General features: G+C 44.7%; 1 protein-coding gene across 16 annotated transcripts in view; it reads right to left on the bottom strand.

The window, feature by feature from the left end:
* SUPT20H (SPT20 homolog, SAGA complex component) overlaps positions 1 to 16,195 on the bottom strand; it is a 65,289-nt gene extending 49,094 nt beyond the window's left edge. For 8 of the 16 annotated variants that reach the window (XM_025209801.1, XM_025209804.1, XM_025209807.1 and 5 more), the window contains exons 1-5: positions 14,859 to 16,194; positions 13,818 to 13,877; positions 7,298 to 7,333; positions 6,112 to 6,170; positions 5,936 to 6,002 (exon numbers count right to left, since the gene is read on the bottom strand). In XM_025209801.1, coding sequence (XP_025065586.1) covers positions 5,936 to 6,002; positions 6,112 to 6,170; positions 7,298 to 7,333; positions 13,818 to 13,820 — 165 coding nt within the window. In that variant the 5' untranslated portion in view covers positions 13,821 to 13,877; positions 14,859 to 16,194. Of the gene's footprint in view, positions 1 to 5,935; positions 6,003 to 6,111; positions 6,171 to 7,297; positions 7,334 to 13,817; positions 13,878 to 14,466; positions 14,794 to 14,858 lie in introns of those variants that run through there. The other 8 variants (XM_006028381.3, XM_014522148.2, XM_014522147.2 and 5 more) reach the window with 4 other exon arrangements.
* Between the last annotated feature and the right edge of the window lie 446 nt (positions 16,196 to 16,641).

Below are 16,641 nucleotides of genomic sequence, written 5' to 3'. Positions count from 1 at the left end.
GTTTGTATCTCCGCGGCTCCCCCCCCCCCCCAGGTGCAGTACCTTGCACTTGTCAGTGTTGAAAACCATCCTGATTTCATCCGCCCACCCCTGTAACCTGTCTAGGTCCGATTGCAGCCTATTCCTCCCTTCTAGCGTGCCCACTTCCCCCCACATCTTAGTATCGTCTGCGAATTTGAACAGGGTGCTTTTTACCCCCTCGTTCAAGTCACTGATGAAGATGTTGAACAGTCAAATACCTACATTTCACTTGAAGACTTATCAAATCCCCCCATAGTTTTCTCTTCTCTTCTCCAAACTCAAGTAACTCTAGTTCTTTCAGCTTGTCCTCCTAAGTCACGTTTCTCAGACTCTCTACTAAACTCTCAGTTTGTCCCTATCTTTGTTGAAATGCAGGACCCAAAACTAGACACAGTACTCCAGTTGAGGCCTCATCAGTGCCAAATATAGTGGGAGAACCACTTCCCTTGACTTGCAAGTGATGCTTCTATTAATACAGGCCATTATGCTGTTGTCTGTTTTTGAAGTAAAAGCATGCTGCTGTCTTGTATTCAGCTTATGATCTGCTGTAACTCCTAGGTCCTTTTCTGCAGTACTGTAGCCTAGTTAATCCTCCCCCAGTCTGTATTTGCATATGCAATTATGCCATCACTATGTGCACAACTTTGAAGCTGTCCTTGTTGAATTCCTTTCAATTGATTTTGGGCCATTTCTCCAGTTTACCAAGGTCATTCTGAATCCTAACCCTACCCTCCAGAATGTCTGCAACTCCACCCAACTTGGATCATCTGCAAATATCTTAACTAAGTACTTAATCCCATCCTCCAAATTGATTATGAAAACATTAAACAATACTGGACCCAGGAAAGACCCTTGAGGAACCCCTCAATACCTTCTCCCAAGCAGACATTGAGCCACTGATGGCTACTTGTTGAGCTCTGTGATCCAACCACTTGTGTATCCATCTTAGAGTACTTTGACCTAGTCCTTATTTCCTTAGCTTGTGAAATAGAGTGTCATGGGAAACAATGTAAAACAATTTACTCAAGTTAAGGTAAGTCACATCTATACTGCTCTTTCACTATCTACTGAGCCTACCACCTTGTCATAGAAGGAAATCAAGCTGGTCAGGCATAGAATCATAGAAAGTTAGGGTTGGAAAAGACCTCAGGAGGTTATCTAGTCCAACCCCCTGCTCAAAGCAGGACCATCCGCAACTAGATCATGCCAGCCAAAACTCTGCCTAGCTGGGATCTGAAAACCTCCAAGGACGGGTAATCTGTTCCAGTGTTTTACTACCCTCCTAGTGAAAAAATTCTTCCTAATATCTAACCTAAACTTCCCTTGCTGCAATTTGAGACCGTTGTTCCTTGTTCTTTCATCTGCCACCACTGCAAAGTCTAGCTCCATCCTCTTTTAAACCCCACTTCAGATAGTTGAAGGCTGCTACTAAGTCCCCTCTCAGGCTTCTCTTTAGACTAAATACACCCAGTTCCCTTAGTCTTTCCTCACAAGTCATGTCCCCCAGTCCCTTTACCATTTTGTCACCCTCTGCCAGACTCTCTCCAATTTGTCCACATCCCTTCTGTAGTGAGGATCCCAAAACTGAACCCAGTACTCCAAATGTAGCCTCACCAGTGCTGAATAGAGGGGTAGAATCACTTCCTGTGACCTACTGGCAACATACCTACCAAGGCAGCCCAGTATGCCATTAGCCTTCTTTGCAATAAGGGCACACTGTTGGCTCTTATTCAGCTTATTGTTCACTATAACTGCCAGGTCCTTTTCTGCAGACCAGCTGCCCAGCCAGTGAGCCCCCAGTCTGTACCAAGGCAAGGGATTGTTCTGTCCTCAGGACTTTGCTCTTGTCCTTGTTGAACCTCAAGAGACCCCTTTTGGCACAATCTTCTAATTTGTCTAGGTCACTCTGGATCCTAGCACTACCCTCCAGTGTATCTACTACTCCCCCCAGCTTGGTGTCATTTGCAAATTTGCTGAGGGTACATTCTATGCCATCTTCCAGGTTCTTGATGAAGACACTGAACAAAACCAGCCCCAGGACCAACCCCTGGGGCACTCCATTTGATACAAGCTGCCAACCAGACACACCAAGCCATTGATTACTACTCTCTGAGCCTGATGCTCCAGCCAGTTTTCTATTCACCTGACAGTCCATTCATCCAGCCCATACTTCCTCAGCTTCCCTGCAAGAATGTTCTAGGAGACCATACCAAAAACCTTGCTGAAATCAAGGAACATCACATCCACCAGTCTCCCCACATCCACAGAGCCAGTCATCTCATCATAGAAGGCAAACAGGTTGGTTAGGCATGACTTGCCCCTGGTGAATACATGCTGACTATTCCTGATCATGTTTTCCTCCTCCAAGTGTTTAGAAATAGATTCCTTCAGGATCTGCTCCATGATTTTTCCAGGGACTGAGGTGAGGCTGACTGGTCTGTCAGCCTCTGTTATTCTCCTTTTTCCCTTTCTTAAATTTCAGCACTATGTTTGCCTTTTTCCAATCATCTGGGACCTCTCCTGATTGCCATGAATTTCCAAAGATGATGGGCAATGGCTCTGCAATCACAGCACCCAGCACCCTTGGGTGCATTTCATCTGCTCCATGGACTTACACATGTCCAGCTTTTCTAAGTAGTTCCTAACCTGTTCTTTTACCACTGACGTCTGCTCACCATCTCCCCAAACTGTGCTTCCTGGGAGCTGACCTTGCCTGTGAAGACTGAGGCAAAAAAGGCATTGAGCATTTTAGCCTTTTCCGCATCCTCTGTCACAAGGTTGCCTCCCACATTCAGCAAGGGACCCACACTTTCCCTGATCCTCCTCTTGCTACCAACATACTTGTAGAAACCTTTCTTGTTACCCTTCACGTCCCTTACTAGCTGCAACTCCAATTGCATGTTTTTGATAAACTGAAGCTAACAGTTCCTGATCACTTTGTGCTCCTCGGCATATTTAGAAAGATGACCAGCTCCATAATCTTTCTTAGTACTGTCAGACTAACTAGTCTATAATTCATAGTTCCTCCTTTTTCCATGTCTTAAAGATGAGCATTATATTCGCCTGTTCTCCAGTCATCTGGGACCTCACCTAAACTCCACGAGTTCTCAAACATGACGGTCAATGGATTTAAAACTGCTTCAGCCAAATTATCCATTACGCTAAGAAGGCATCCTGTCTGGCTCTGTCAACTTGAAAACCTCCAACCTCTCCAATCCCTAACCTGTTCTTTCACTACTCAAAGCTATTTATCTCTTCCCCCATCCTGGCTGTCTACTACACTCATTTTCCGGTAGCCAATGTTATCAATGAAGACTAAAGTAAAATATGCATAAATTACTTTAGCCTTCTCCATTACTAGATTGTCTTCTGCATTCAGTAAGGGACCTGCACATTCCTTAGTCTTCCTTTTACTTCTGACTGATTTATAGAATCCTTGCTAGTTACATTGCAAACCATCCTGATTTTCTTCCTGTGTGCCTGTGTGATAGTCTTGTACTCTTCCCTAGTAATATGGCTAAATTTCCACTTTTTGATGGTGAGCGGCTGAGGTAACACAATTAAGAACTATGACTGAAACCTTCACACACACATTTGTGATGGAAAGACAGTATCAGCTACAACAAAGTACTTGAAAAACAGCACAAAGCAGAACAACTACCACTAAAAAACACAAAACGGGTACTCTGTGATCACAAAATCCCAGTCCTGTAGTTCTTCCTTCACCGCATTCTGCCCACCCCATGGGTGCAGTAATGCAGTTCCCTCCGCATTTTCCTACAAAACTACAAGGCTTCTGATTTAGTGGACTGACAGTTAAACTCACTGGTTATAAATTGATTTTTATCGTATATACACTATATTAAAATAAAAAGGCCGGAATGAGAATCTTTGCTTGGTTTAGAAAAGTGCTTCACATAGCCGGGGTTCAAATTACACTCAGACTCTTTTGGGGAGCTGGGGGAAGGTGTCTGCGGTGGTAGCAACTGGAAGCCAGAAGAAGCCATCGCCGCTGCCACCTGAGCTGCTTAGAAAGGAGCGGAACGGGGCAGGCCGGGGACTCTCATCCCTGTATTTCAAACCCTGCACATAGCACCATCTAACAACAATGCAATGCGCTAATTATTTCAGGAACAAAAATGATAATTTAATACAGAACAGGGTCAAAGATGGATAAGTCTATTTCTTTACTGACAGCAGAGCAAAGCTAGTCAGTTTCAGGGCTGCCAGTATCTCAGCACTGACAATGCTGTGAACCTGCTAAGCACCAACTGTTTATATTAAATTCAAGCAACTGCATAACCTTTTAAAGCCCTAAGCTTACACCATTAAACAGAGTATGATGTACTTTACTGCACAGCAGAGTGGTTCATTTGCTATTAAAAATAGGTGCACAACAGCACAACTGTTTTCTTGTTGAAATTCTACTCTGTCTTCTTAAAAAATAAACTAAGGTAACTAATTAGTTCCTAGCCTAGTCTCATTAATTTCTATTTCATGTTGAACTGCACTATGATTGTGGGTTACAAACTTACCCTTTGTAAGTCTTTTTTTCAGTGCTATTCACTCCCTCAGAAGTAACAGAATCTTAACTAGGAGGTGCACCAATATATCAGTCCCATATCAGATTGGCACCAATATAGGGAAAATTGACAGCACTGGACATCGCCTTTTTTTTGCCTGATATGGCCGATAATATGGCTGATAAATGCCCCGTGCACGTGCACAGCCGCAGTATGTACGTGCCGAGGAACGCAGCCTGGCAGTTTGGAGAGCAGCATCTGGCTGGTAAGTCTGGTGGGGGGTGGGGAGGGGTGGCAGATTGAGGCCCCTGCGGTGAGGGAGAGAGTGGGGCAGGGACAGGTGCTGCACGGCTGGGGCAGGGTGCATGAAGGAGCCGTAACCAGCTTGTCTGAGGGATGCAGGGGGTGGCTCTCGCTGCTTTGCGCACCCCAGGAGGGCATGGGGCAGGGGAGGGGGTCCCTGGATCTGTGCACAGGTGGGCCACACTACAGCAAATTTTGGTGTGGCTGCAGCCCCACCCCACACCCCCCTGCAGCCCTCTCCTAGCACCACCACCCGCCCTGAGCTCAGCCAGGCCCAGTCCCCCCACCAGGAACAGCCTGGCGCTCTCGGCTCCAGCCTGCAGCGGCAGCCTGCCCTCACCCCACGTTCAGATCTGGGGGCACATGCCCCTCCCCATGCCCTCCCAGGGTGCATGCAGGGTAGAAGACCCCCTCCACCTCCCCCCTGCCACACGACCCAGACGAGCTACTCACGGCTCTGTCCCGTGTCCTGCCCCGCCCTGACTGTGCACCACCTGCCCCAGCCCCACTCCCTTCCTCATCACAGGGCCTTGATCTGCCACCCAAACACCCCTTCCCCCCTTTTCCCACACCAGACTTACCAGCCTGACGCTGGTCTCTAAGCTGCCTGGCTGCATATCGGAATCGGACTGGTATTGGCCAATATGGCACCTTAAAAAATTAGCCATTGGTATCGGCCCAAAAAAATCTGTCGGTGCACCTCTAGATTTAACTACTGTTCTCAGTGGTGGCAGATGACAGAACAAGGAGCAACTGTCTCAAGTTGCAGCAAGGGAAGTTTAGATATGATAGTCAAAAGAATTTTCTCACTTGGAGGGTAGTAAAATGTTGGAATAGGTTACCCAGAGATGTGGTGCAATCTCCATCATGAGAGGTTTTCAAGACCCAGCTAGACAAAGCTTTGGCTGGAATGATATAGGTGGAGATGGTCCTGCTCTGAGTAGGGGGTTGGACTAGATGACCTCCTGAGGTCCCTTCCAACCCTAATTTTCTATGTTTTGCTGCCTGCCCCTTGCTTCAAAACAATTTGCTAAGCCTACCCATTTGTAAAGCTCTGAATGGCGGCTTAACAAGTAAATTCCACTTACCTTTATCTCAGGCTCTTTTTCACATTCTTCTATATACAAATCATACAGCTTTTGAAACACAGATTTTCTGAAATTAAGAAAGATATTAACATAAAAAGCAGGTTAAATAAATGTTAAATAGATTTATGTTAAATAAAGAAAGAAAGAAAAAAAGATATATATTGAAAAATTACTACCTTCCACTGGATAAATATTTTCGTTTGGGAGGTCTCTGACGGGCACTTTCAATGATATACTATATGAGAAAAAACAAGAGGTTTTTTTTTTTGTACAGTGACTTGTACACTGAAGGGCCTTTCTATCACTAAAACGAACTTAGAATATTACAGGAGTTGTTTTATACTGCACACCTAACAAGAGACTCAAAATATAGTTTTTCAAATGGACAAATTTTTCTTGTTACAAAACAGTCTATGTGGGAGGTATTTACTTAGATACATTACTCCCTCTATTAGCTACAAGTTAAGCAGTAGCTTTCATTCCAACTAAAATGAAGTGCTACAGTTCATAATAACTTTCATGACTTGGTTCAAAAATTCAGAAATCATGTCCAACAACATATATCTATGGTACTATGACTTCAAGTGAAATTTTAAAACTTTCTTTTAACCATTCTTTCCTTCATAACCAATTGCAAGTGCAACAACTTGCAACTTTTACAACTTAGTCCCTATGAGTACAACCATCTTTATTTACTTTTAAAAAAGGTGGGGGGAGGACTTCTTCTGTTTTTGCTTCACCCATGTGAAGCTAATAAAGCAAAAAATAACTGCAAACATACAGCAGCTTTAATTAATAGAAGTGACTGATTAAATACTGCCCTTGTTTTGTAGGAGTTTCTTTAGGTAAACAATAAAATCCGACATCTAGTGCCCTGGAAACTAAATTATTAAACAACATGTAATTTTAGTGGAGACAAGATCCCTTCCACTCCCACACCCTATTTCCTGGTATAGTCAAGCTCAACATTGCATGTTATGTTAGTGCAGATGTGAAAATATGAACTGCTTGCTTTGTTGGTTTTCATTTGGTATGATCTCAATAGCTACTCAAGGTTTTGTTACACATTCCTGTAGACTCTTAAGATTTGCAGCCCATAAAGGTCTGTTAGTTCAAGGCATATAATTTTGTTTTCAGAAAAGAGGAACTAAAGCCTGACCTGTTTTCATCATGGGGAACAACGGAAAAGTTGGTTTTGTGCCTGATTTCAAAACTGTAGTGGCAATTTTGCAACTCTAATGTCATAGGTTTTATTTATAAAAATGTACTTTTATACAAATAAATGCACAAAATGCTGCAAACAGCCATTTCTTAAAGGATAACATTGTTTTCATGGTAACAGACAACTTAGCTGCTCCTTACCTCTGCACGGTCCAATGCCAGTTCTAAAGCTTGTTGCTGTAAGAATTAAAATAACTTCCTTAAAGCATGTTAAATGACAAAGTTACCATTCAGAACTTTCACACAGATTCAGAACCTCATTTGACTTCATTAACAATAATCAATTCCACGACAGAATGTTTCTACAGTAGTTTAGATTTAACTGATTTATGCAGTCCATTGGTAAATAGAGTATGCAGAAGCTTTAACTCAAACCAACTGAATGTACCAAGTAGAAAAGAATATTCTCTGCTTTCACGCTGGCTGATGATACTTAGAACATCTCCTACATCACTGCACGTTTCTATCTGCTGTATCACAGATGAGCAGTAACAAGGAGAAAGTGGGGCTGTCTGATTGCAACCAGGGGTTAAAGCAGAATGCCCTGTAAAGAAGAAAGCAATCAAAACAAAAGCCACTGCTATTGAAGAGAAGCTATTAAATAGATTATCATGCCAAGATATGAAGACCACAAGATGAACATGAGCCTTCAATGTGATGCTGCGGCTAGTAAAGCGAGCAAAACGCTGGCTTGCATCCATAGATGCTTCTCAAGCAAATCCCAGGACGTCATTCTCCCATTGTACTTGGCCTTGGTGAGGCCGCAGCTGGAGTACTGCATCCAGTTTTGGGCTCCACAATTCAAAAAGGATGTGGAGAAGCTTGAGAGAGTCCAGAGAAGAGCCACGCGCATGATCAGAGGTCAGGAAAACAGACCGTACGATGACAGGCTGAGAGCTATGGGGCTCTTTAGCCTGGAAAAGCGCAGGCTCAGGGGTGATCTGAAGGCCACCTATAAGTTTATCGGGGTGACCACCAGTATCTGGGGGAACGTTTGTTCACCAGAGCGCCCTAAGGGATGACGAGGTCGAACGGTTATAAACTACTGCAAGACTGTTTCAGGCTGGACATAAGGAAGAATTTCTTTACTGTCCAAGCCCCCCAGCTCTGGAACAGCCTGCCACCGGAGGTGGTTCAAGCACCTACACTGAATGTCTTCAAGAGAAATTCGGATGCTTATCTTGCTGGGATCCTATGACCCCGGCTGACTTTCTGCCCCTGGGGCAGGGGGCTAGACTTGATGATCTTCCGAGGTCCCTTCCAGCCCTAATGTCTGTGAAATCTATGATGACAACCTCAACTTTCCCCACATGTTATTCTTCTCTGATCAACATGGAGCCACTTAGGAGCTTCAAATCACTCCTCCTTTCTCAGACATAAAAGCAGCGTGGAGGCCAAGAACTGAGCTCAGGCAAAATTCAGCCCACCATTCAAGATTCCCAAACTGGGCTGAGATATATGTCAAATCCATGACCCTATACTGAACTCCAAAAACCTGAAACTTGTTTACAATATCCCACAGCCTGGGAAACAAGGAGGAAGAATTGGAAGTCCTTGCACAGTCACAGAACTATGACATGATTGGAATAACAGAGACTTAGTGGGATAACTTGCATGACTGGAGCACTGTCATGGATGGGTATAAACTGTTCAGAAAGAAGAGGCAAGGGAGAAAAGGAGGAGTTGCACTTTATGTAAAAAAGCCATATGATTGCTCAGAGCTCCAGTATAAAACTGGAGATAGGCCTGTTGAAAGTCTCTGGGTTAGGGTCAGAGCAGAGGTGATCACAACAAAGGTGATGTTGTGGTGGGGGTCTGCCATGGACCATCAGATCAGGAGGAAGTGGATGAGGCTTTCTTCAAACACCCGGTGGAAGTTTCACAGGTCCTGGTTCTCAATGGGAACTTCAATCACCCTGTCATCTGCTAGGAGGACAATACAGCAGTGCACAGGCAATCCAGGAAGTTTCTGGAGAGTGTTGGGGACAGCTTCAAGGTGGAAGTGATGGAGTGGCCAACTAGGGGCCGTGCTCTTCTTGACCTGCTGCTTGCAAACACGGAAGAAGTGGTGGGGAATATAGTAATGGATGGCAATATGGTCAGCAGTGACCACGAGATGATTGAATTCAGCATCCTGAAGAAAGAAAGGAAGGAGAGCAGAAGAGTAAGACTCTGGACTTCAGAAAAGCAGACTTTGATTGGCTTCCCAGGCAATCCTCTCCTGAGCAAGTCTGATGGGGAGAGTTGTCCAGGAGAGCTGGCTGTACTTTAAATAAGCCTTACTGAGAGCATATGAACAAACCATCCCAATGCGCAAGAAGACTGGCAAGTATGACAGAAGACCATCTTGGCTTAGCAGGAAACTCTTCAGTGAGCTTAATCACAAAAAGGAAGCTTACAAGAAGTGGAAACTTGAACAAACAACTAGAGAGGAGTATAAAAGTATTGCTTGGGCATGCAGGGATGAAGTCAGGAAGGCCAAAGTGCAATTGGAGTTGCAGTTAGCAAGGGATGTGAAGGGTAACAAGAAGGGTTTCTATAAGTATGTCGGTAACAAGAGGAGGACCAGGGACAGTGTGGATCCCTTACTGAATGGGGGAGGCAATCTAGTGACAGAGGATGCAGAAAAGGCTGAAGTGCTCAACACCTTTTTCACCTCAGTCTTCAGAGACAAGGCCAGTTCCCAGACTACTGCACCTGGCAGCAAAGTTTGGGGAGAAGGTGAGCAGCCAACAGTGGAAAAAGAACAGGCTAGGGGCTATTTAAAAAGGCTGGACATATAGAAATCCATGGGGCTGGACGAGATGAACCTGAGAATGCTAAGAGAGTGGTCAATGTGGTTGCAGAGCCACTGGCCATCATCTTTGAAAACTCATGGCAATTAGGAGAGGTCCCAGACAATTGAAAAAGGGCAAACATAGTGCCCATGTTTAAGACCGTGAAAAAGGAGGATCCAGGGTATTACAGAACAGTCAGCTTCACCTAAGCTGCTGGAGAAGTCATGGAGCAGGTCCTCAAGGAATGAATTTCTAAGCACTTGGAGGAGAAGAAGGTGATTAGGAACAGTCAGCATAAATTCACCAAGGGTAAGTCAGGCCAGACCACCCTGATTGACTTCTATGATAAGATACTGGCTCTATGGATGACGGGAGAGCCGCAGATGTGATATACCTGGACTTTGGCACGGCTTTTGATACAGTCTTCCACCACGTTCTTGCAGGCAAGCTAAGAAAGTATGGGTTGAATGAATGAACTGTAAGATGAATGGAAAACTGGCTGGTTCAGAGGGTAGTAGTCAATGGTTTGATGTCCAGTTAACAGCTGGTATCAAACGGAGTGCCCCAGGGGTCAGTTCTGGGGCCAGTTTTGTTCAATATCTTCATCAATGACCTGGAAGACAGCATAAAGTGCACCCTCACCAAGTCTGCAGATTCATAGATGACACCAAGCTGGGGGAAATAGTAGGGTTAGGATTCAGAGAGACCTAAACAAATTGGAGGATTGGACCAAAAGAAATCTCATGAGGTTCAATAAGGACAACTGTAAAGTCCTGCACTTAGGATGCAACAATCCAATGCAGCAGTACAGGTTGGGGGCTGACTGGCTAGGCAACAGCCCTGAAGAAAAGGACCCGGGGGTTACAGTGGATAATAAGCTGAATAAGAGCCAACAGTGTGCCCTTGTTGCCAAGAACGTTAATGACATACTGGGCTGCATTGGTAGGAGTATTGCCAGTAGGTCAAGGGAAGTGATTATTCCCCTTTATTCACCACTGGTGCGGCCACATCTGGAGTACTGTGTCCCACTTTGGGCCTCTCACTACAGAAAGGATGTGGACAAACTGAGAGCAGAGAGCAATGACAATGGTTAGGGGGCTGGGGCATATGACTTATGAGCAGGGATCCTGGTTTTCTCTTGATTTAAAGAAGTCCCCTATTTTCAGTTTTTAAAAAGTAACCTCAAGTTCAGGGGGGTACTCGTGAGCCAGATGACCCACCTCTGGCAGTGAGGCAGCATAGATTCATAGATTGTCGAGTCAGAAGGGACCACGAAGGATCATCACGTCTGACCCCCTGCCCCAGGCAGGAAAGAGGACCGAGGCCAGACGACCCCAGCCAGGTGTCTACCTACCCTCCTCTTGAAGACCTCCAAGTTGGGTGATAGTACCACCTCTCTTAGCAGCCCGTTCCAGATTCTGTCCACCCTTACTGTGAAAAATTTCTTCCTAATGTCTAACCTGAATCTACTCTCCACTAGTTTGTACCCATTACTGCCAGTTACTCCTCGGGGTGCCCTGGTAAATAGCACATCTCCAATTTTCTGTTGTCCTCCCTTGGTAAACTTATAGGCGGCTACAAGGTCTCCCCTCAGATGTCTCTTGTGAAGGCTGAAGAGATCCAGATCCCTCAACCTCCCCTCCTAGGGTCTTGCACGGAGGCCACTAATCATATGAGTGGCCCTCCTTTGAACCCTCTCCAGATTCTCTGCATCCCTCTTGAAGTGCGGCGCCCAAAACTGGACACAGTACTCCAACTATGGCCTGACCAATGCTGCATAGAGGGGGAGCATCACCTCCCTTGATCTGTTAATGCATGATAAGGTGTGATTGGCTTTGTTGATGGCTTTGTTAAACTGTCGGCTCATGTTCGTCTTGGAGTCAACTATGACTCCAAGATCCCTTTCAGTTTGTTGATGTGGCTGCCAGAATCACTGTACTGGCATCCGCTGGAATCCAGCGGGTGAATGCTGCTGCCATTCTTCCCCCCATTTTCCCTGCCACTTATTTTAGTCAACAGTAAATGAAGTCCTCAAATTCAACAGGGGGCCAAGTAGCAGCAGCATTCATTCTCTGGGTTCTGAAAGCCATGCCACTGCAACAACTTTGGCAGCCATGCCAACAATCCCTGTGGGCTGAAAGTAACCACTCACAGGCTGCCAGCTGGAAAGCCCTGCCTTAAAGGATCTATTTTCACTTCAGTGCACCTGAGACTTCTGTCAATGCTACTCCAGAACAACGAGAGAAGATGCTCAACAGCCATACTATAAGAGTGATCAACCTCTTGGAAATAGGAAGTTTGATAAGAGGAAGAGTATTTTTTTGCCACACAAGAGACTCAAGAACGAAGAATGAAGTCTTAGGCTGCTAAGGATTGGGGTTCCACAGAAGCAAAACACCAAGGGCCGTAACTCCCACTAAAATTAATGAAAAAGACTTTCTTCCTCTGTCAATAATCATAAAAGTTCTAAGTAGACTCCTATTGTCTCTTGATAAATCTCGTCTCTAAAGTTGCAGTTTCCTCATTATCAACTAGGTTCCTTCTACATGTTACAGGTAATTCACAATTAACTGATTAACTGCACAACTACCTGGAGACCAACTACACCTTGTGGCAGGGTACAGGAAGAGAAATTGATTATGGCAAGAGAGTTATACAATACACAGAAGGAGATAAGTTACTTCTTCCTGTCCTTAATCTTTCACCTAAAGTAACATTTGTAATTACGTGCAATAATAAGTGTTAAAGCTTTTAGATAAGAAACTGACTTTCAAGTCAATGCTGTGCCATTAGCCTGCAGAACCCATTGGTATGAAAAAAACATTTTTTAAAACTAAGGTAGACTTTAACAGAATTCAACAGAGCCGGCATGACTAATCATAAGAATTTATATTTTTGAGATAAGAACACAAGCAATATGAACCCATGTGCTTTTAGATGTAGCCCACTGCAACAGGGCCCTCTTCAGTCCTCACTTTAAGGAAGAAATGGAAAGTCTCTTTAGAGGGATAAAACAGACTGGGAGGCCTTTCCCTTAAAGGATAAAAATGAAAGGCTGTAAAGGGAAAGCGGTGTAAACAGTGCTGCAGTGGTAGAGAATAGTAGCCCTGTAACAGAAAACCAGGCTGAAGTACCTGACACAGTGAGTAGGCTTGGGGAAAGGGTGGAAGAAGAGATACATGAACTAGGCCCAAGCATGCCAGAAGAAAGGCTGGGACTAGTTCAAGTTTATCTGAAGGATTAAAGGAGAGACTAGTGCTAGGAATGAGTTTTGCGACACTGTGTAGCAAACCTTAAAGGACACCGCAAAAGGGGAGAACTAGCTGTAGGGGACTGCAGGCTAAGACACCCCAAAGAGTTTTGGTTGTGAGAGGTGCACTGTCCTGGTAAACAAGGCTCTCTACCCCAGGAACCTGCCCAGTGATTTAATGTGAATGGTGGGTAAGTCATGTAAGAAAACTGGGAGAGAGGGGAAGACATGATTTGCATGCACCCTACTTGGAAAAGGGGGCAGCAGTGGGCAGTCACAGCCACCCATCAAGAAGAACCCTCCGGACATGTAAGGGCTCCATTGGATGTGTAGAATTTACTCATTCCTCTGAGTCACTTTCTGCTTGCCACTGTCAAAGACAGAATACAAGCAAGTTTGTGTTCTTCTTGTGTTCTGTTCATACTAACTTGTGAATATCAATTCTAGGACAAACTCCAAAAGTATCTGGCCACCTCCCTCCTACCCCCCCCCCGCCATGAAAGACAACAACAACAAGTGTTTAAAAAAAGCCAAACTTCTGAAGATGTCAGAAACAAAGAATTTTTTTGTTTTTGTCTCTCATACATCAAACAGTCTACAGGCAAAACAATACATGACTTGAACCGTCTCTTACCATTGTAGTGAGGCCAGATGTCCAAGTAGTAGATTAAATATTCAGGAAACTTGGGGCTGTCTGCAAAAAAGTCATATTTGAATGGTCACAACTGAGGTACTAAAAGCCAGAGGGAACGGGGGGAGGGGAAGTCAATCCAAAAAAAGAGAGTTAAACAAGTATTATAATTATGAAAGCAGGAGGCTTTAAGGCCAATTACATGACATCTTTTTATTTGTAAGGGCATTTTTTCTCCCTGCAAGAGATGTGCATGTGTCACCAGTCCCGTGAGTGGCACATAGTCTTTGCTGCCTCCTTGGATTCATTTGAGGGCCAGTGGGCGCTGTCTGGTGTGCTCTGCTTGGTGTTCCCACATGGCACTTTTGTTACAGACCTCTGACCTCCACTCCTGTCCCTGTTTTCGTTAATATCTGCCCAAAGAAATCTGTAACAGATCACTAGTGACCCCTCAATACCAAAGGGGGGTTATAGTTTCCGTGGTGGGCCTGGCCCATGACTTCCCCTAATGTGTTAAAAGTCCTGCACATTAATCTCACCACAGACCAGTCACTTTGCAAATCAAACACGGGCACTTACCACAAACACCAGCAGCCAGTCAAAAACAGAAATAAAGGTGGTTACTGCTATGGAACAAGGTGAATGAAGTTACCTTAGAGGCCTGCAAGCTGGATCAGGCCCATGGTGGGCTTTATTTCCCAGCAGCTCTCACTCACACCACTGCAGCTGGTTTCCATGGAGACCCAGGAGCAGCAGCACCACGACAGCACAGGTCAAGGTTTCCATGGAGACCAGCCCCAGCAATATTGGGAGGGCACGCAGCAGGGCAGGGAGCTGCTCCAGGGCTGGGATGTTATGGCAGTGCGGAGCCCTGCCCTAGCTCGAGCTACAAACCGGCCAACAATTTCACGCCCGGCGCCTGGCATCCCCGAGGAGTCCTCCCGCCACCTCCCCCGGGGGCCGGCACCGCTGCTCCCCCTGCCCCGGAGCGACGGGCTGAGGGCCGGGAGGACGCGCAGAGGAGCCTCGGCCGCGCCCCCTTACCTAGCGGGCTCCGGCCGGGCCCTGCCCCCCGCGCTGCTACCCCTGCGGCCTCGCATCCGCCCTGCCAGCGCCGCGTTCCGCCCACTTCCGGCTGGCCACTTCCGCCCGGAAGGGGCGGGAGGAGTCGCCGTAGAGACGGGGAGGAGAGCCGTTGCTATAGAGACTGAGGCCTCTGAGCCTGGGGAGCTCTTGTGGGTGTTATTTCCCCTAAATGATTACTGTTGACTGAAATATTCGGTGCTGGTGGCAGAATGAAAGTCTTGTAGCTGATTGGGACAATAATACTGGACAGATCTCAGGTTGCATTATAATTCTGCTGATGGTTAATGTACAAAAGTTGTTTTTTCAGTTTGGTTACTTAAAAGTATGTTGCGAGGTCAACAAAGATGGTCAAAAATATTGCTACACAATAGATTAATTCAGTATGTGTGTTCCTGTGCATATTTTAAAATTCCATGAATTACAGAATTAATATGATAACAGTAATGAGATCAGACTACAAACCAACCAAATGAATAATACATTTACAGTTCAGTAAATATGTACTAGGATTAGATGATAAAGTAATAAAGTATGGAAAGAGTGAAACAACTCCATACTGCCTACATGATTTATTTACTAATCAAGCAAACAGTTTTGGGTAGGAATAGTACTGCTGGAAGCATATGAATTCTGCAGAATATTTTCAACTCATCTTAATAAAAGTGTAGTATTGATTAATGGTAGCAATTTTGTGAGCATCTGGCTAAGGAAACATGTTATAGTACACATTAAAAGAATTATTCACTTAATGTGTTAATATTTCCATTTCAGTCTTTGTCTATATGTGTGTTTTCCATTTTCTAGTACTGAAAGTTATGTCAAGCAGCCAGTAACTTGTGATAATTGCCAAAAGCAATAGCTTAAGGTCCTATCTTGTGAGATCTTGAACACATCTTGCAAGCTGCTGATCTTCCTCATTTCTCGTTAAAGTAAAATGAAATTGAAGACCTTGTATTAAGTAGTTTTGAAATAATAACAGAGTCATAAGGAGCCTATAAACATTGAAAATGTAAAAATATTTTCTTTTGGATTGCTAAATGGGAATATGTATCTTTTCTTGTATAGTCCTTGCCTTACAGAGTCACAACTCTCTCTCTTTTCCTAAAATTTTGTCTTTTATCAGCAAAACAAAATATAGAGGAGGAGGCTGAAAACTGAGCTAGCTCCAACCTTAACTATGGATTGACCATTGTTTCATAATATGCAGTCAATAGAATTGTACCAAAACCCCCAGTTTTTCTCTCTTTTTTTTTTTAAAATGCATTCCCTCCCCTTCCTCAACCATTTCTGACTTTCTCTCTGCCCTCTCTATCCCTTATAAGTGATTACACGTACTAGGTAAGCTAAGTTCTTATGCTCCCACATTGTAATAAGCCCCTTTTTTATATTGTAAATAGTGTTCTGTTATGTTTGTATTGATTTTTACTGTTTTATATTGTATTATATTGTATTCCTAACATTTATGCATTGATTTTTATTGTTTCATATTAACATTGTATGATTTAGGCCTGCAATGTGGGTTGGCATGAGTGATATCAAGTATCCATTTTGTCTGTTAGGTTCCCATTTTGTTCCCATCTTGTCCCCATGCCCTGTTGTGCAAGTATGTTGTAACCCAGGGGTCAGCAACTCCTGGCACGCGTGCCGAGCATGGCACGCAAAACCATTTTGCTCAGCACACCACCGCCAGCCCGGGCTCCAAGCAGCTGGGAGCCACGGAGCCCAGGCTGCTCCCGGCACG

The sequence above is a fragment of the Alligator sinensis genome, unplaced genomic scaffold (genome assembly GCF_000455745.1).
Source record: "Alligator sinensis unplaced genomic scaffold, ASM45574v1 scaffold413_1, whole genome shotgun sequence".
NCBI lineage: Eukaryota > Metazoa > Chordata > Crocodylia > Alligatoridae > Alligator > Alligator sinensis.
Note: the sequence above shows the minus strand (reverse complement) of the source record. Positions and strands in the feature narration are given on the sequence as shown.